At 35.2% G+C, this 21,499-nt stretch overlaps 1 protein-coding gene across 3 annotated transcripts; it reads left to right on the top strand.

The window, feature by feature from the left end:
• The first annotated feature begins 1,158 nt into the window (after positions 1 to 1,158).
• LOC116346163 (mucin-5AC-like) lies at positions 1,159 to 21,313 on the top strand. 3 transcript variants are annotated; one of them, XM_031776115.1, is made up of 10 exons: positions 1,159 to 1,324; positions 9,441 to 10,128; positions 13,724 to 13,779; positions 16,178 to 16,418; positions 16,501 to 16,744; positions 16,844 to 17,100; positions 17,214 to 17,437; positions 17,527 to 18,832; positions 18,907 to 19,191; positions 19,290 to 21,313. In XM_031776115.1, exons 2-10 carry the CDS (start codon positions 10,098 to 10,100, stop codon positions 20,948 to 20,950), a joined length of 4,305 nt encoding a protein of 1,434 aa, XP_031631975.1. In that variant the 5' UTR covers positions 1,159 to 1,324; positions 9,441 to 10,097; the 3' UTR covers positions 20,951 to 21,313. The 3 variants fall into 3 exon arrangements, with proteins under 3 accessions (XP_031631975.1, XP_031631961.1, XP_031631969.1); XM_031776101.1 differs by lacking the exon at positions 1,159 to 1,324 and adding an exon at positions 1,341 to 1,509; XM_031776109.1 differs by lacking the exon at positions 1,159 to 1,324 and adding an exon at positions 1,349 to 1,505.
• Positions 21,314 to 21,499: the final 186 nt, after the last annotated feature.

Raw genomic sequence — 21,499 nt, 5'->3', positions numbered from 1 at the left:
TTACTTATTTTCATTCGAATGAAAAAAATTTCTCTATTTTGCCGCCTGCTTTGAAATGTAATCAACCCAAAATTACATCCACTTGTTATTGCTTTATCGCCACGATTTCCATCGGTGGTAATTCTATCAATATCGATTTCATTTGATATTTTATCAGAATGGGCAGAGCAAGAGCGAAATAGTATGAGCTATCGATAAGGGCACCATAAAAAGGGCCCATAAAAATCTCACCAGAAAACGAAAGCGACCGATTTTGATATTAATGTTTCAACGGCGTATTATTTTATGTGGAATTTCGCATCCGATTCATATTTTATTCGATTTCAAACAAACACTTTTGCTTCAAGTCATTATTGTACGATTTGCTCAGAGAGATAAATCATCTAGATGGACTTAAGATCGAATGAAAAAATCGGTTGCCAGCATCTTTACTACTCAATGCACATACACCGATTTGATTAGTTTGTTGCCTTTAAGCACTTTTATTTCTTTCGGGAAAATGCAATAAACTTCAAATGAAAATGCTTGCATTTTCAAATGTACAATGCACTCACAGCCCATGAAGAGAAATACTTTCGTTCCTTTCTGAATTAAGAAATAGCTCGTGTCATTTTCTTGAAAAACTTCCAAAAACTTAAGTCATACAAAAAATGATCAATATTTTAAGTTGAAAAAAAAGAAACAGTTCCAAATAAGATTTTATGAGATCAAAATGTGAATCTTAAATTCCTCCCCAATGAAAAATAATAATAATAGAAATTATCCGAAAATATTGAACAAAAATGATCAAGGGGGTCGTGAGCCAACTCGAGAGATGCATTGAAAAGAAGAAGAAAATGCAGTGCCATCAATTTGTGATGCCAATAATAATAACAACATCACATTCGCAAACACGTCGTCGTGTCTTTTAAATAAATGGAGTTCATGTATAAAGTGATGCGATCTGTATGGAATCATGCGCAAAATGATTAAAAACGTTGCGTTTGCCGTTTGTTTTGGTATAGCGATTTGCGGGCATATCTCTCTCTCTCCCGCGTATGGTACGCTGTGTTGGCTTCGGTTGCTCTGTTGTTTCGTTACCGCGGCTGGGCTGGCATTGCCAATGAAACAAGCCACGAGCAATCGCTCAAAGTCTTCAGTCAATTGTAAACTGTTGAATGATAAAGACATAGAGGCTCGAGCCAGCAACACGTTATCGTTTCGTCCAATGTAAAAAAAAAATAATTTGAAAATAAACATATTTTTTTTGTTCGTGTGAATTTTTTGGTTTTCATTCATTTATTATCATCATCCATTTCGAGTGTTTCAAACAAAAATAAAAATAGTAAGTTTGCCGAATTTTTTTTAGTTCGACATTCAGAGAAGTTAACAAGTTCTAAAATACATAGTGTCCAATTAAATAGAAACGAAAACAAAAAAAAAACGAAACAAATTTCAAATCAAATTCGATACAAAAAAAGAACGAAACATAAAAAAGAGAAGGAAATTAATCAGCGATATTCAAAGTATGTGAGTGACTTCGGTATCGAATTGTGTCTATTTTATCGATTAAAGAGACAGATCGAGAGAGAGAGAGAGAATGAAAAAAGCAAACAGTTTATGAACAAAATAAATAGAATGAAATACGGTTTGGAAGAGTTGTTCATTTGAAATAGCAAAAAAAAAGAAGAAAAAAAAACACATACACACACCACGTATTAAAGACACAGGAGAGAGAAAAACTGCTCCAGAAACGCATAATTGAGCACGGACTCATGCTATTTACTCTGTGTGGAGAAACAAAAACATATACAGTGACTTTATTGTGAACTAGTTTTGCGATTGGATTCTGTTTCTTGGCAGTTTTGGTTTATATGTTCTTTTTTTTTCACTTTGTAAATTGTTTTATTCGTGTGTCTTACTAATAGCAATTCAATTTGGAATATAACTGTGCACTCTGGCCAGACAACAAACTCACACAAACACACCAAAACAACACTTTTCGCATCAAAATTAATTGCGGCGCAGCGCAAGTTTGTTGAAATTGATTTTCAATCAATTGTGTGAATGACTTTTTCTTCATTTAAATTTGATTTCAGACGCTAAATAGCCGAAGCGCAATCACCAACATTAAATGGTGGTTCCTTTTTTATTTTGAATCGATTATGACTTGTTTTTTACACTTTGAATTGAACCGCTATTTTTGCACCTCACCACAATTATTTTGTAAATTCCAAGAAATGAATCAATGGAAGTTCACCAGCCCATGAACCGTTATTCAAATAAGTTCAATGCGCATTTTCGAACTTTAATGTTTTTTTTTTGTTTTTTTCATTTTGCTTCAAATATTTTACTTTTGATAAGAGTTTTACATTAAATTGAATGCAAATGAACTGAAAAAACCAAAAATGTAAAAAACAAAACTCCGACGAAGTCTGCTAATTCTAGATTTCAAAAGAGAAATGGATTCATTTCTGGCTGCGGTGTTTTTCTAGTCATTTATTCGTTTGCATCAACCGCAGATCTTTCACAGAAGATGCACTCAACCCAATTTGAGCTATAGTATAAGCTGAAAAAATATGCGTGCAAATTGCATTAAGTCTTCATTACATTCAGTCACATGTATTTGCTCTATACATAGCTCACATTATCCCAACGGTTACAAATTTGTTCCAATTGTGTGAGAGATATAGTGTGTGTTTTTGCTCGAAAAAGGTGTGCGCATTGATATTTCCATTTACGCTTCATACACATAAGATAGTGCGTGCATGTCTGATGGACTACAATCGAATTGTGCGAATACATTTTAATGCATTTTCTTATTTCTTTGTCGCCGTCGGGTTGTCACCGACAAGAATTTACCTATTTTTTCCCTCAGGTGCTACATTCTCTTGTTGCCATCATCATCACCATCATCTTTCAATGCATGCCAATTTTTATTTTCATCATTATGAATTTAGTTGGCCATACGAGTAATACAACTGACACAGCACACTCCACAGACACTAACAACACACACTCACTAACACGCGCACACTAACAATAAGTTCAATTGATTCATAAAAAAAAGATATCCAAGATGATCATCCGGTAAATCGTTTATGTGTCACGTTCTTATTTACAGGTTCTCTTCTCTTTCTCTCTCGCACGTTGCAGTTATTGCATTTGGCGGTTCGGTCAGTGACGGCAATGTTTGTTCGCATTTGAAAGGCGCTTGAGAAAGAGAGGCCATTCAGCGTGTTCGATTCTTATTCTGATTCTTATTTTGTTGCTATTTTTAGTGCAGTAAACATTTGTTTGTTCGTTCGATCGTTCGATCGTTTTAATATTCATTTGAATTAAGAAATAGTGACCGGTATAGTATTTGTGAATCGGATGTGTATTGAAGTGCATAATATATTTGAGTGTGTGTGTGTTGTGGTTTTTACATTAAATGCAGGTCAATACGCATGCAATGAGAGGAATAATCACCAAGTGGTGATTCGATAGTAGTATTTCGTCGTCATTGCGCCCAAGAAGCATCTTCGTTTTCTTGAATACAACGCATTACACTGTTGCAAATTAGCGCACGCGTACGCGCACAATTCTTCTTAAATCGGGAATAAAGAAAATAGTTCGGATATATGCACACATATACATATTTATTTAACATTTGTAGCTTAACATCAGCACTTACAGCATGGAAAAACAGAAAATATACATGATTCGGTCTGTTTTTTTCTCTTTCTTTTTAATATATACATATGTTGTTGTTGTTTTTTTGTTTATAGTATTCCGTTTGTGTGCTCAATGTGTAATGGTGACTAGTGACGAGTAAAATCGTACAAAATTACAGTCACTATGCAATGAAAACGGTTTTATTGCATACATTGGCACAAAAATGGGTAATCAAGCAATTCCGCAAAGTGCACATCATGACACATTAAAATACACACTCACTTGCTTCATTCACTCTTCTGGTGAGTGCGTATCACAATGTACAATGTACATATATGTAATTTTACCTTAGTGACGATGGACGATGGTTTTTCATCTACGATTCGGATCACATGGTTTGTTTTCGCAACAAAAAAAAACAAACGATGACAAAATGCACGACAAAAAAAGAAATTAACAATTTGTTAATTATTTGTATTCGATCTGAAACTTAAAAAAAATGTATTATCGTGTGTGTTGGGCGATTCGATAACTGTTATTCAATTAGTATTGCATCGATGCATTTTCGATCAGTTCTCCGAAGCAATTTCGATAGAAAAAACTTGATTTTTTTTGAATAGGATAAAAAGTGCGCTTAAAAAAGTCTTCACATATCACCTCAACATGAAAAAGATCATGGGCCATAAAAAAAATGTACGTTTGCAATAACGGTCGAGAAATGGAAAAAACGAATTCCGCGGTTTCTACCGACACTTTTTTCGGTGCACAAGAATTGATTTGTAAAATGCCTGCTTTTTGTTCCATTGATTTCTAAAGAGCAAAGAACCTCTTATACATTCAAAATTCACTAAAGTCAATGCTACGCAATATTGACTGTAGCTTGTGCTCATATGCTCGTGTGCTGTTTCATTTTTTCCGAATTCAAAAAGAAAAAAAAATCCATCTGGTGCAATTGAAATAGGTGAATTCAAAACTAGAAAAGAACCATAAAAATATGCGACCCAGCAAACGAATGAATAGAAGAGAAGAAAAAAAAATACACCCGTGAAATGAATGCAAACGAGCTTTTTTGAAATCATACGCAATTTTTTACTGGGAGTATGTGCGCATTTGCAATCATCGACAAAATGCACGAAAAATTGTTTATTTGTGTTTTTTATTTTATGAGAGTAAGATATTCGACAGAGCGAGAAAAAGAGAAAGAGATAAAAGCGGGCATTAAGAGAAAAACACCAAGCCCAGACATCTAGGCAACTGTTGAAATAGCGACCGTTCGCGTCGACATATTCAAATTGTATGGTAGTTTCATGAGAAAATTACAGCATTTGATCCATATTCTATCGCACTGTCGAGAAAAAATATGAACACACTGAACAAAAAAAACGACTATGCACCCACAATGTACACATGATATAAGAGCAATAAATGTTTCGTGCAGCAAAAGAGAAACAACACCGACGAATCTCATTCGCTTGAATTACGGAAATAACTTACGTTAAATATGTTTGACAATGGCATTTCGGCAAACATTTGTACGATCAATGTTTTCTCTTTGTCTTGATCGATCGACTGCAAAAAAATCAATCTGCAATTTCTTTTGAGCCAAACCAATAAATGCAATCGAGCAAAAAAAAGAAGACAGAAAACGAGAAAAAAGCAAATTCCAACAAAAATGATGTTTATCGCTTATTTTCTTCTTTTATTTAATTATTTTGATAAATTTTCTCTCACTTCTCAAGCACTTCTCAAATCATCATCAAATCGTATTAAATGTAGAAAGAATGATAAATATTTTTGTTTTGCTATTTTGTCTAGTTTGTGCAATGTGAATAAAGCAATTAAAAAAATTGCGTGTAATTTTGATTTCAAATTCAACAACAACAAAAAAAAGGCAGTCGAACAGACAAAGAAATATTGCACTAAATTTTCATCGATGCGATTCATGTTTTGTGCGCGTGTCCGTTCTGTCTCGCTCTCAGGCTGCACACACATGAAAGAAATGAAAATGGTTGCATGTAGAAAAAAGAGAGATTTTAAGTTGTGAAATCAATTTTGGTGGCTCACTGACCAGCTGATTAGTGTGATTTTCTTCCGATAAAACGATAAAAAAAATTTCGGTCGACCGAATGGTGATGATAAAATTAATTAGGTGTTCCGCATTTGTAATTCACTTCAAATGGTGACGAAATAGCCAAGAAAATACGCACTGTTGCCTAAAATGAAAATGAAAGGTAAATCAAAGGCACCGAAGAATGTGCTGTAATCACTGAACTGTGCAAGTGCGTCTGGAGTTTTGATTTAAATCACTTCATCAATTGCGGTCGAATCACAGCTGGTAAAGTGGCGTCGTCAATAAAAAATTAAAAAATAAATATATAAAACGAAACGAGATTTAGTCAATTTTCTTGATGAACAACAACGAAAACTAAAATATTTCACTTCTGCCGTGCAAAAAAAAATAGTATGGCGATTATATTTTTTTTCCTTTTCTTCTTATTTCTCGAAAATACTTGCCACTTGGTTGGTTTTTTTTCTTTTTTTTTTTGTTTAATTTGTGAAGATTGTTGTTGTTTTGGTTATAGAAAGAAAGGCCGAGAATGAAATGTTTATTTTTTTCAACAAACTAAACTCGAAAACTTGCAATTGTTCAATTGAATTGACTGTAAAAAAAAGTTTTTCCTCGGTTTTCATTCGTTTAACATTTCTTTTCAATGTTTCTTGTTTTCTTCTTCATCTGCTTCATTTCATGTTGGCGAAAAGTGGATGTTTATCTCTCGCTATATCTTAAAATCGACAAATGATGTCAATAAATGAGTAAAAATTGCATGAGGAGTGCGATGTGATTGAAAGAGATTTGATTGCGCACACGTTCATACCAAATCATTATCATTAGCGATTGTGTGCTGAGCAATAGTATTTTTTGCTAGCACATTATTGTGCATTTTTAATCAAAAAGGGTCACTTACCTTGCACAATCAATTCGGTTTGCTTCAGTGATAATTTTTGTTTCTTTATAAATTTCATTTCAAATCGCATAAACGATTTTCCAACGAAAATTATGAGCCGCCTGATGATGATGATTGGTGTTGATTTCGGGCTGGCGTTAAATCATAAAAAAAGCAAAAATAACAAATGAAAAATTGCATTATGTGCGCGATTATGTGAGCTCAGCAAATCTCTGCTAAATGATAAAAGTGTTATTAAAAAAATGGTGCAGCACATAAAATGGTATGGTCGCTCGGGTGTTCATCGCACCGCATCAACTTCTTCTTCTTCTTTTTTCTTCTCTCATTTCGATGGAGCACACAGCACTTGGCAGCATTTCTCCGAATTCCTTTGTACTTTTTTGTTGCCATATAGAGTGAAATAAAAGATAGAAATGATACTATTCGGTTCGCCACTGGTGTTTATTTCGCGATGCGATAATTTGTGTCAGCATCTAGCTTGTCCAAATGAAAAAAAAGCACAAACACACATTTCTAGCCTCAGTTTCAAAAAGAAGTGAAGAAAAATAGAATTGTGCAGAAGAGTTACAGAGCCCGTAATACATAAATTAAGCCATTTCCATATGAATAAAGCGTTCATCGGCCGAGCGTGCGCGTGGCCGATCTTTGTTTTCGTTGAAAGTTGTTTTGGGCAAATGCGCATGTTCAAATCAACGATGTTCCAGCAACAAATTCGAATGCATAAATCATTTGCACTCATTCAAACACTCTCGCCACATCGTACACATTTTGCTGCGCCACTGACTTTTTTCGGGTACTCTGGTGCAGTGTAATGATCTCAAGATAACAATGTTAACACACAGCAACAGCAGCGAAATGTGTAACGAACAGTCAGTACACTTCACAAACACACAAGTACAGTGGAACTAAGTTCAACTCATCCAAATCCCCCACACATCGTGATATGGATAATTGAATTTGCACGTTATTACGAAGAGGCAACTGAGAAAACATAAGCTTTATATCATCTTGAAAATTTTGAAAATTTTCATGCTCGAATTTTTGCACGGATTCCAAAAAATGGATCGACGTAACAATGATCACGATGCGTACGCATATGAAAGAGCTAGAAAGGGATAGAGGGCACATTATTTTGGCTGATCATTATTTTTCATTATTCAGAATTTATGTTAAATATCCGCGAAACAATGAATTCGCACGAAATTTCGTTCGTTTGAATTATGGAAAAAAAAGATCGAGATGAACAAACATGAATATTCAATGGTGATTACATGATCAACACGATCAGCATCTCTTTTTTTCGACTATATTACATCATTTTTTAGTCGCTTAGCCACCGTTAAACGCATTACATGCAGATTAATAAAAAAAAATAAACAAAACTGAACTGTCCGTTACAATGTGATGATGATATGATTGATGTGTGCTTTTTGTTATGGAATGGATTCACAACCAATGCAGCTCACCTTATCTTGGTCTCAATCGTGGCTTAGTAGGCTGATTTTGAAATAAAACACTTTTTTTAAATGTTATTTTGATCATATAGAAAAATTTATGATCCGAATCAGTTATGTTAGATCTTGAATCATAAGTCCAACATGCATTAATGAAGATGTTGTACATTTGCTCTACATATACATTGTTTGTAGCTTCTGTGCGTACATGACAGTGCACATGCTTTGAACAAATAAACATAAGCCGAGCCGAACAGTAGAAGACAAAGTGTAAATTGAGTGTTAAGTTTTCACTTTTTTACCTTTTGTCGTTTGCGGTATCTCTTTTATCAAAATGGTCATTTTCATTATTTGCGGTGCGCGTAAAATGCGCACAAAATTTCTTTTTCATCCATTTCGATTTCATTCTGGATTCAATAAAGAAACAAATGCCATTCATTAACTGCTTTGTATTCTCTACATTTGTTTTGTGTGTCCGTCTCTGTCTCTCTCTATCTCTTTCTCTTTCGCACTTATTTTGCTATAACTACCTATATTTCAATTCTAAAGTCACGCTAAACAAGTACAAATGAAATGAAATTGACCATTTTTTTTGTCTTCTCTTTCACTTCTCACTGTTTATTATTTTATAAATATAGTAACAATAACAATCTTGATATTGTTAGCGTAATTTTCGGTGCTTTCGCTAGCGCAATGCAAACGAAAATGATGCTAACGGACCTGTTGATGTTTGTTTTCATTTTTAAGTCACAAATCAAATAAAATATAATTGGTATTCAACGCCATACAGGTTCACAGTCATCGGTTTCTATTTCGATTGTGAGCGCATGTAAATACGTGCATATATTCATGCGTGCGGCACAAGCACTTAGAGTGCGAATTATTCTGTCCGAAATACGTGTATATGAGTTTTTTGGATTATGAACAGTGCTCCTTTTGCTTTTCATTGTTTTAATCGAATATGTGTAATGACACATTCAGTGCGTGTCCGCACGACATTGTATGACCGAAAATCGGAACCATCAATGTATAAAAAATGGCGAAACAGACGAATTGAACAACGTTCGAAAAATAAATGTTTTGAATCATATTGGTGCGTAGATAGCCAAGAGGAATGACCGTTTGATTTCCTTTTCTTAAAAAAATGAAATTCGCTCGAAATATTACCATGTTGTTTTTCATACACAGGTCCATTTGAGACAAGTGTTCATCTAGAATGAATAAAATATGTAAATCACAAGCGATGAACTTTTCATGTTGCTCAATGTTGAAATTGTGTCATTTCGCTTTCTTCCTCTCTCGGTCTCTCTGGATTGTCGCTGAAATTCTTTTGCCCTAAAATTAAACTAATTTCATTTTCTTGTTTATTGTCATTTTCATTTAGATTTATCAGTGAAAGATATCGAAGAAAAAGCACACACGCTCATTTCGCTTGTCGTGTTGCGTGGGGACTGAGAAATCATTACGCGAGAAAACAGCTAAAAAAAATAAGCAGAAAAAAGCAAACAACCGAAATAAGAACAAACATCGATTTGAATGCTTTTGTGGCACAAGATCGCCGATCTTTCTTTCTATCCGCAAACATCAATCGCACAAAAAATGAACTTATTAAAAATAATTTAGTGTTGGTTTGGTTGGTAAAACGCAGAAAATAGCAGCGAAAAAAACCCGAAGAAGCTGAAGAAAAAGGGAAAGAAAGAAAAATATATTGTTTAGTAGTGCTTTTTTTTGTTCATTTTGATACGACGTTAACGAAGCAGAAAAATCGTATATATTTGAAACGATCGGGGAGCAGAATCATCCGAACAGAAAGTAACACCAGCAGTAGTTATAACAAAAATAACAACAAGAAAAATATACCCCATAACGGATCGAACACACAACGTATAGAGTGACGTGAATAATCTCATATCTTGGAGCGTTGTTGGCAGTGCAAAATTGGTGGCGTGGTGCACATATGCACGATACAAACAGCTGAACCAGACAAACAGAACACACAAACATTCGATCGGACGACTGAGTTTTTTTTTCTTTTCAAACGATGGATTCGTTTTGGATACAAATTTTAATCGGTAAGTGATTTTTTGATGTATTTTTTTTTTCTATCGTTGTAATATGTTGATTTTAATTAACAAATTCAATGGGTCTGCTTTCGCTTGCACTTCATTAGTAATCAATGCAAAGCGAAGCGGTCGTCCATTAATGTATGATATTTTAAGCGAATAGTGGAACAGAAAACAAAATCACACCTTATCGATCGAACAATTTTTTGCTGATTGATTTTCCCGGCAGTACACACACATTTCAACAACAACAACAACTAGATAATGTACTTTTTCGCAAATTTACATAAATTTTAGGTTGAGCCGAATTTTCCTTCCGGTCACCACTGGCAGTACATTGGCGGAACATTGTTTGAGCTTGTTAAGCATGTGTAAGGCCCTTGAGGCACGCGTTGAATGTGGGTCGTCGGCACTTACAGACACTTCGCGCCATTTTTTTTTTTGCTCGAATATAATGAACTCACTATGAAAAATCACAGCAATGATATTTTATTTTCAAAATAAATTTTTGATGCGATCATTAGAACGACAATTGTATTCGATTCAATCGATAAATCAATAAAATAATTGACGTCCATAAATTATCATATAAGAATTAATTAAGTTATTTCTTTGATTCAGAGACATTGAACGAAAATTTCGAATTCAATTTCACCGATTTCCAATAATGACGAGTATTCAATTTCTCATTGGATTTGGTGGCAATATTGGCCGATTTGTGGCACGCACAATAGAAAGCACAATCAGTATGCAAACGATGGTTTTGTCTCGTTTATAATTTTCTACAGAGAATACAATAAATTTAATCGGACATTTGAAATTCCGTTCAAAAATGCATCCGTGTTATGACGATCGCGCGGATGACGTTAGACACATATATTTTAGATCAAACAAAGACTACTCGCTTTTCGTCAACAACACAATTGCGACAACATTTTACAATAATATCTAGATCTCGTTTTCAAAGATTCGTCATCGAATGACTGTTACTTCTCTCTCTCTCTCTCTCTCTCTCTCTCTCTCTCTCTCTCTCTCTCTCTCTCTCTCTCGTTTGATTTGAGTTTTTGTGTAAAACATTTCTGCAAGAGTTCAAGTGATTTATCCACACTGACGGCAATGTGATTATTTGAAATCAGTACAGCTGATGTTTGATATACATAACGCAGAAAAGCAGTAGATAACTTGATCCATTCATTCAATGGTTAATATTGTTTCTCTTTCATTCTTCTCTTGTGACATTATGGCATGGTATTTTCATTGACGACACTACTTTCGATTTCGCCAACGAGCATGTCTCTCATTCTAACTACGTCGAGTCTACTTGATCACCTTGTTAATATATAATATATATAATAACAAAATAGTTAACTAAATGTGGCAAACAAAAAATAGAAAACAACAAAGAAGCATTTTCATTTCCAAGTGAGACCAATGAAACAAAGAATTATATTAGCGGCTGGCAAATGAAGCAGAAAAAAACCTAAACTGAACGAGAAAAAGATGAGCTGGAAAAAAGAGAAAAAAACGAATCATAAATAAACAACATACGCATAAATTATAATCGTTTTCCACTTGGAAATGAAATACGTAAATTAGTTTTAAACGGTTTGTTGGTGAGCCATATACTCGATGAATGAATGGAACGAAGATTTGTGTGATGGGAAAATAAGTTCACGTTTTGTTGCTGCGGTTGTTGAATACATACAACTTTGTGTGATATGTCAAAGAAAGCCTCCTCTATATGAACTTGACTTGAATTTATTCAAACGGTTTTTAGATAAATTCGCGACGTCGATTGTGTTATAAGCACAAAACGTCCATTCATACAAAATGTGCGCGCACACTGACAAAAAAGACCTTCACAACCCTACAGAATTATCATTCAAAATGAATGAACCATTCAAAATCACCGCAATATCATCATTATCAGTGCGGTGTGAATTTGCCATACAAAATGGCATTTGAGAAAAAAAACCAAATATTTTAATGATCTCATTTAAGCCAACCACTCTGTAAAATGATGGCACTTTTTCTTCACTTTGAAGAAGAAAAAAAAATTGCTAAAGACCACAACTGAAGCTGTTAACACTCTAAATGAATAATAATAACGTACTGAAAATAAGCAGAAAAATGTGTGTTTTTATGAAAAAAAAAAAAAACGAAAAGAAAAAAGAAGCTAAATGGTGGTATTCGCACGCTCATATTATAAGTGTAGCATGTTTAATTTCATTTTGTACGTTTTAATTCATCATCAACAGCGGCAGTAGCAAAGCTATAGAAAAAGAGAAAAATAAAATAGAAATATAGTACACATACTCATGACGGGCTAGACGCAAGAGCGCGCAAATCAACAAAACAAATACAATATCCACGAGACATGTTTGCAAATATCAAACAGCAAAGAAACGAGATGAATGAAAATGAAAAAAAAACAACACAAAAATAAAAGTCCGATAAACGCAACTAAAAACATTAAATGTATTTGAAAGAACCATATTGCTCTGGCATTGTATTTTTTTTCTTCTCTAGTCGTTGGACGAAAGATGCGCGCACGCGCAAATTGAAGACAAAAGCACTCTATAACACATTAGTTTTGGAATTGCGTTTCGCCGCTGGTAATTTTCATAACGCCAAACACAACGAGCTGTGAAATCGCACAATTTTCGCTCCATCTATCTCTCTCTCGCACGCTCTATCTCTCTATCTTACTCTTTTCCACACCAAAATCATGTGCTTCATTAGTGAATTAGCATGAATCTGAGTGCAGAAACGAAGAAAAAAACACATATATACACAATATCCATTCTAATGCAATTGAAATTCAGACTCAAATTACCGAAAAATTGTTTCAAATTCTAGTTATTACCGTTTCAAATGCTCCACCTAATAGATGTTTGTTTTTGTGATTGGTTTTAATGATTCAATATATCAAATGAAAGCACAAATAATTCATTGATTCAGTTTGATCGAGATGGCATTTAAAATTCTAATGGCGATGCACATTGCGTTTTTTCAAAGCATTAACAGCTGCCACTGCTGCCCACAGTCTGCGAAAATAAAATTTGCTCGCTCATTTACCACTCTTGAACACATGCGTGATTAAGTGTAACAGTTTTTTCTCTCTCTCGATGTTGTTGTTGCTACCGCTGCTGCTGCCGCTGTGTGATTTAGTGTCTTTAATATCTAGCACTAAACAAGGCCCGATTGTTTCGTTTTGTTTGCGCATTTTAAATTAAGACCATTTAATTTGCCATAAATAGACGCAAAAAAATCAGCGAAATTCTCATAATGATTCAATGAGATGCAATGGAAAATCAAGCGTGCGTACGCAGACACACACGCACACACCATCACAAATTAGATTTGAAGCAAAGAAAAACAAATACCATTTTTAAATTCGCAATTTCGTCTGTCTCACAAAGTTACACACTCATTTTCGTGAAATTGCTTTAGGCATCAGAGCAATAACAACAACTGGAAATGGATTTTTCATACCATGTCAATAGATTTCAGTGCATATTGTTTCTTTATTTTATTATTATTATTGCTATCTGTTCATTTTTCGAGTCAATGTTCATTCTTTTTTTATATATTATTTTTACAGGCGCCGTTATTATTTTACACAGTTGTTCATGTGAAAAACGTCTTATTGAATATGCGGTAAGTATTTGCGTACATAAGTTTTTCCGTTTTCCTGCAAAATAGTTCTTTTCGGCGATTATTTTGTTGTTGTTATTGTAGAAATTCATAAAGCACGATTTTTGTTTATACTGTACATATGCAAAGTATTTCAATCATTTTGCGCGCTAAACACACACTTGCATTACCTGATAATTTGACATCGTGGGACCATTTGTCGATTGCATTATGAATAACGATTAATGCACGACGGCAATGATGAAGGCAGTAGCAATGTATTCACATTCGTGTGTTGCACATGCAACGGCGGTGCCGTTCACAATTTTTCCGATTATACACATTCTGCGTTGATGTCAAGCACCATAATTTGTGCAATTCGCAATCAATATTTTCCGTTTGTTTTCCGACGACCATTTCCCAACCATTCATATATTTTTTTTTCTCAAATTCGCCATTTGAATTGCCAAATGCATACAAAGAACTGTGCAATAGATGACATGACATTTTTTTTATTTCTTTTATCTCATTCAACACAATTCAAATGCGTTTCAAGATCAATCACTCGTTTTGTGATGGTAATCAAAAGACCTGCAGATGATGGAATTTATGAGCTTTTATGAATATGATGATGAAGCGACGATAAACAGATAGATTGAGATCGTCTCGATCGTTATTAGAGCAACAATAATAGTATAATGTGAAATCGACAAAACAACGAAAACGAAACAACAACAAAAAAATCACGCATATTTTAAAACAATAAATGAATACATTCACGTTACAAAAGAAAAGTTTTGAAGGTCTTGCAAAATGAGCAAATTTCGGGTCACCATATATTTGTCGGATAATAAACGGTCTTTTCATCCAATTATATAATATTAGATTTGAAAAAAAAAAACCAATCCATACATATTTTCCCCCTGCAGAAATTCTCACCGTGATAAAAACAATGAGTTGCATGTTTTTATCTGTTCGGTGGTTGTTTGTTTTTTTCAGCATCAATTTAAATTCACCAATGTATTGAATTATTGACATTTATTAAAACGGTTATTTGTCGCTATTAGTTTCCTATACTTTTTTTTTCTATCATCATCATCGATACCGACATTTCATAAGTGTAATTTTAATTCGTTTTGTTTTTGTTGTTTTACGAAGTGTTTAGACAAATAACCGATCTTTCTCTCGGATGCGCTCCACTGCAATGTATATATATATATATATATATTGTTGTATGTGTGTATGTTGTGTGCAAATTTGTATTATGCATAAAAGAAAGTGTAATGCGCGAGCGTGGTGTGTATACCATCAAGAAATGCACTGTGCGATAGATCGTCATGATGATCGTTGAGCGAAATGTGCCGCAAGATAATCAGAAAGTTGTTGTTTCAACAACATCGATTTGATGCAAAGATAGAGTGAGAGAAATGGCGCGCGTAAGAATCAACACTGAATTTATCTGGCGTACATGCATATGTATGTTACTTATTTTTTTTATTTATGATTGTTTGGTCAATAGCATATAATATCGTACAGTAAAGGTGAAACAAGTTTTGTTTTTTTTTTATTGTCGAATGAAAGAGAGAAAAAGAAACACATCATGCGCACACAATTCTTATCTGCGAATGTTTCTATTTGATTAATTTTAATGATTGCTGTATCACTGTTTGAATTCGTTTTTCAATTTTTCCCATCTCTTTTCATCCCATTTTGCTGCAATTTTATTTCAATGGATCGCTTTTAATTCACAATAAATGAACATTGGTTCAAGTGTGATTGCATTCGACATGCGCGATTTGAAACACATGAATAACCGGAATTCATTTTCGGTATGTCGCCAATCGCAAACAAGGAATCCACATCGTACTCACATGTCTTCACGTTTACACATATTTAATGGCAGTAACATGATGAAAGTATCCGGTAAACTGACAATGCTTAATGAAAATTTGAGAGGTTCAATTTAATAGACCCGTCGCACATCATTTTTCTTCGTCATCTTCTTTGCAAACTCATGGTTCTTTTCCGCATTTGGCAAAATACGCGAACAAATATACACATTCTGTCGAAATGAAGCGAAGAAAAAAGCAAATCCATTCAACTTTCACAATTGATGTCACCATTAATCGAATTTGAAAAATATATTTATTTTTTCTTGTAATATTATTAGATTTTCATTAAATAACCCGCTGAAATATACCATTTTACCAGCATCGTTGAAAATCAAATTGGCGTAGTTTAAAAAAAACAAAAATAGAGTTATATCGGATTTTATTAAACCGGAAGAAACTCTGAAGATGGAACGCTTACTGATTTTCACCTTAAAATCATTTTAAATAGATTTGTTTGCTTTTGCATTGCGAAACTTGTTTGAATTCCTCTGGTTTGTTTGGAAAATAACATTAATCCGTTTTATTTACAGCCACCATGGCAACCTGTGGCGATACCAGCGGCCGCACCACAATTAATTAGCATCGGCAATTTTGATGCAACGAATAAAGCGCAAATTGCACAAATTGCACATCACAATGCGCAAATACTGCGGCAAATCAAAGGACTTCATCCACCAGTTACACAATATCTCAATCCATTTCCGGTATTTCCATCGGTTAATTCACCAAAACACGTCGTAATGACGGCTAGCGCATTGCCAGCTCATAATGGTAACGTCGTAATCGTTTTAACAATGAAAACAAAAAAAAAGAGATAAACGGAGGATTTTTTTTAAATTGTAAATTTTTGCAGTTCCAACGACGCAACACTTGCTGTCCAGCAGTTCGAATGTTGCACAAACGGTGATGCCACAAACGGTCATGAAATCGTATCTCAGCGGTAAACCGACATATATTAGTGCTGGCAAACCGCCAGAGTTTAAATTCTTCAATGGAATGGCATCATCAAAAGGTCCGCCAGTTTTCTTAAGTCAAACCAGCAGCAGTATGCCATCACTTCAAATATTCAGCACAACTAGCCGTGTACCAATTTTGAGGTAAGCATACTCCACTTTTTCCGGCACATTTTTCTCACCCAAAATATGAGAATAGCTGTAACAACATTGTTGAAATGGACATTTTATTTACATTTGCAGAGATGTAACATTGAGTTCACCATCATCGATGTTTAAATCAACGCAATTGCCAAATCCACCAAAATTCCAAGCGCACATGACATTTGGTCCCGCACGGCCGGCAGCATCAAATCAAATACCTGGCCAAATTCTCTCATCGTATACACACTTTGGACCGGCCGCACCACAAATACTACGCAGTGAACCAAAACAACGCATTCGTGCCAATTTCCTAACCGCACCATTTGATCCCTATCATTTTGCTAATCCATATGCAGGTTAATAAATTGTTCTTATTTCAAATGTCCACCGTTTTTATCTCTCTTTTCACTTTTAAATCATATTCCAAATATTTGCGTTTCATCTTTTATCATATAAAATAAATGTGCAGGTCATTTAACAGCCGGCGGTCATTTTGTGGCGAAGAATAATTTCGCAAATTCTCTATATTTCCCGCATAATGGTCTCGGTTCATATCAATTGACAAACACCTTCATTGCAAGCCCACAAAAACCAAATTCACAACCATTTATACAGTCGCCACAGCAACAACAACAACATGGACCAATTCAACCAGTTGGACCACCACAATTACCTGAAACGCAACCATCTTACGTATGTGTTTGTTTAAGTATTCTTCATGAGTCGCAATTTTTCAATAATTTCAATTTCTTCTTGAATCTCGTTGACTTCCATTAATCTAGTTACCACAATTGCCAACCGTACCGCCGAGCGTATTATCGCCATTCTTCCAAGTCCAGCAAAAGCAACAAGATGTTTCAACAACTCCAGCTCCGCAAAGTGTGCAAGAGTCACCACAAAACAGCCATTCAAATACATTTTTATTGAATGATGAGTATGCGATAAATTTGGTACCGCCACCACCGTATAAACACACTGATTCAACGCGTTTCCGATTACGTCAACCGCCACCATCGACACCGTCAACACTCACATCACCATCAGTACCAAGTACAAATTCAACTCCAATTGGTCCACATGGCAATGATGAACATATATACGATGATGAACAGAAAAAAGCGATGGACATTTTAAATAAATATAATATTCCGGCAATTTCACCGTTACAAGATGCAAATCGTTATGCATATAGTTCGGGACAATTTACACATCCAAGTTCAACACCATCTTCGTATTCGGATGAGCAAATATTCCAGCGATGGCCAGTACACGATAACAGTTTATCAAATTCACCATCGTTTACCACTGAAAAGCCAAACATATTCCGTAATTTGAATCGACCTATGGAAAGTGAATACCATCAACATAAAATAATGCATCCCGGCTATACAGGAGCCAGACGACCAATTCCACCAGCCACAACACCATTCTTACCGACACAAGACTCATTGAACAATGCAATTACGCACAGTTTCTTTACAATTGAAGATGCAATCACAATTTCACCACATACACACTATAGACGACCCGTTAAACCAACAAATACCAATGAAATCGAAGCAAGCATTAAACGACCATCGAATGATATCTATACGGAATCGGCATCAATTGATCCATTCCATGGTTATGGAAAGGATACAGACACAGATATAGTTACAATACCACCACAATTGCCACCACTACAACCAATCACATCGACACCAAGGCCACGGAATAAATTGCGTCGCAAGCGTCCACGGCCAACAACCGAAAGTACATCAACGATTGATGCCGAACGTAATCAAATTAAAAACTCTGAATTTGACGATCCAACCAATGAAGTTTTAGCCACGGAAATGCCGAAAAATCACAAAGAATATACAGCGACCAGAGATCGTGGCCAATTGCTTCAATATACCAGAGAAACAACCACAGAAATTCCACGTGAACAATCGACAAGCGGTTATCGAAATAGTAATCGAGTAAGGAATCGAACACGGATTTCAGCACCATTCGAATCAAGATTTGAACCAAGCACCACATCATCACCAGTTCGACCAAAACGACCATACAATCCAGAAAATCGAAGACCAAATAATCGATTTGAAGGTTAGTTTTTGTAATATTAGATGGAATATGTTTTGTAATAGAAAAAATTAAATAATAAAACGATTGAATATTAGGTGCACTCGAAAATAGAGTCAACCAACGGCTAAGACCAGTAGCTGAAAAATCAACACGTTTTCCACTTGATGAAAATGAACAAACGACAATTGGACAACGCGAGTACAGTCGACCATCAAGAAGACCATTGACAACACAACAGGCCATTCCAATTTCAACCACAATACAAGATGAAACTGAAACTCATGATTTCTTCTTCGATACAAAGCTGTCGAACAAAATCAGAAACAGTAGCCCATCAAATATCATAACTACATCATTATTGACACCCACCATTGAAAGTGGTAAGCATGTCCTTTTCTTCTAAAGAAGTTTCAATTTTCTATTACTTTTTCTTTACTTTTGTGAGTATTGATATGTATGCATTTTATAAATTTTTCAGGCGATCATCTTCTCGAAGAGAATGGCTCGATTTTATCAACTCGCTTAAATGTTGCAAATGAACCATTGCCAACGCATGAACCAGAAGATTCAACCAATATCGATGACGAAGAATTGGCCACACTAGAGCCACAAACTCAAGACAGTATATCGTTGAGCAGTCCATCGTCGTCGTCATCAGCATCGTCGACATCAACATCATCAACATCAACAATTGGTTCAACGTCGTCGGAAAAGAGTGAAATCAGCAATGAATCAATACCATCCGATGGTCCGGTATACATTCGTGATGAAAATAAAGTTGAAATTAGTAATTTCCGTACGCGACAACGTATGCGAAACAAGGAGAAAATCTTGGAAGCAGTCGCCGCTGCAACATCATCGCAAACAAAAGCGGTTACCAAAGATCGTGGCCATGGATATGCCCATCACAATGAAGTGAATGACATTGAAAATGAATCATCACCATCGTCATCAACGGAAAAAGAGTCACGACTACGTGTTCGATTGCCGGTTTACAAAGCTGGACCAAAGCAAAGCGGTGAAGATGTTCACATAAATAATGTTACAAAAGCCATTCGTCTGAATGGAACGAATAAGTTCGATCCAAAGAATCGGCCACGTTTCAGCATCAAAGAATATCGCCAACGAATGAGCTCAACAACACCAACACCCGATCAATCAACGAATAATGTCGTTTCAACAACAGCATCATACACAAGACTTCGGTTCCCAACACGTCAACGAGTTTTACCATCTGAGCTAAAAAATAGAACGCAAGATTCGAATAAAATCGATGAAAAACCGAATATAATTTATCCGGAAAAATCAACCATTGAACCGTTATCGTCGTCGTCTTCATCATCATCATCAACCGAATCGGGCGTTTCATCATCGGAGACAACACGAAAACGTTTTGTACCAAAAGATCGTTATAGCAGTCGTTTAAAGACAACCACCGAAACAATATCCGAAGGTCAAACGATCGCATCGCCAACATCACCATCACAGCAATCAACAGCAAAACCACCACTTAGACGAGTTAGCACACGACGCGATTCATTGATAAATCGCAATCGATCCAGTTCAACCACCACCGATAATCCATCGGATGCATCAAATACCGTATCACGAATTCCAGTCATACGAAATGGTACGGTTCCATTAAGACGTCCACAACCGCCAACTCTGCGACAACGTATACAAAATAAAAAGAATAAAGATGGCATTTCGTCGACAATCAGTGCCGATGAATCATTAAACGATTTGGCCGTTGAAGGTTCATCCGAAGATAAAGTTCGAATGAGCAGCAACGAAGTAGCACCAAGCACCAGCACCAGCACCGAAGAATATAAACATGAAACGGCTATTATGAAAATTGCCAAAGACGATCATTCATATCGACCGTACAAAGAGAAAGCAACAACCGAAAAATCGAAAAATGATGGTTCAACAAGTTCAAGTTCAGAAAATGACCTAAATGATAGCCCATCGGAGCAATCCGAACGCGTTGCTGAATTGACAATATTCGGCAGCAATCAATTTAATTCGGTAAATACGGGAAGTGCATCACGTCGTATTCCCGGCTACTTTACCCTAGCCACTGAAGATCCAATTTTACCAATCGAAGCATTCTTTCCACAAGTCAAACGAAGCAAATAAATAAACTCTCTATGAAAGAAGATGAAAAAGAAATAAACACATTTTCTAAGTTCCGAATTGCGCTGATTTTAACACAAACTGCTACAAATGGCATTCCAATTTCAAAGTTAATGACAGGATCGTGAAATTTTATCGTTACACATTTTTTTTCTCGCTAGCATATTGTGAAAGGGGGAAGGAATTTGTTTTTCATAAAATTATTTCGATGCGTATCGATTTTTTATTTAAATGTCGTGAATTTTATTAAGTAGTTAATTTTCCAATAGTTAATAGCGTTCATGATGTACGCATTAAAACTCTTTTTATGTAACGGAATCATCGTTTGGTATAGAAAAAAGAAAACATTTTTCGAAATCATATATTTCCACAAAACCCATTCACGATCCTTAGTCGACATAACTCAAAAACACCCGTCTTCTCCGAAATTTTTGTTTTGTATTGTTTCGATCGATGTGAAAACGAAGATTTTCAACACGTCATTGAAAATTTACCGTTATCCGCACACACATATATAGATACACCAAATAAATTGCGATACAGTTGTAGGAG

This window comes from Contarinia nasturtii, unplaced genomic scaffold (genome assembly GCF_009176525.2).
Source record: "Contarinia nasturtii isolate CC-2019 unplaced genomic scaffold, AAFC_CNas_1.1 Cnas_scaffold_129, whole genome shotgun sequence".
Taxonomy (NCBI): Eukaryota; Metazoa; Arthropoda; class Insecta; order Diptera; family Cecidomyiidae; genus Contarinia; species Contarinia nasturtii.
This window is presented reverse-complemented; position numbering and strand designations above follow the sequence as displayed.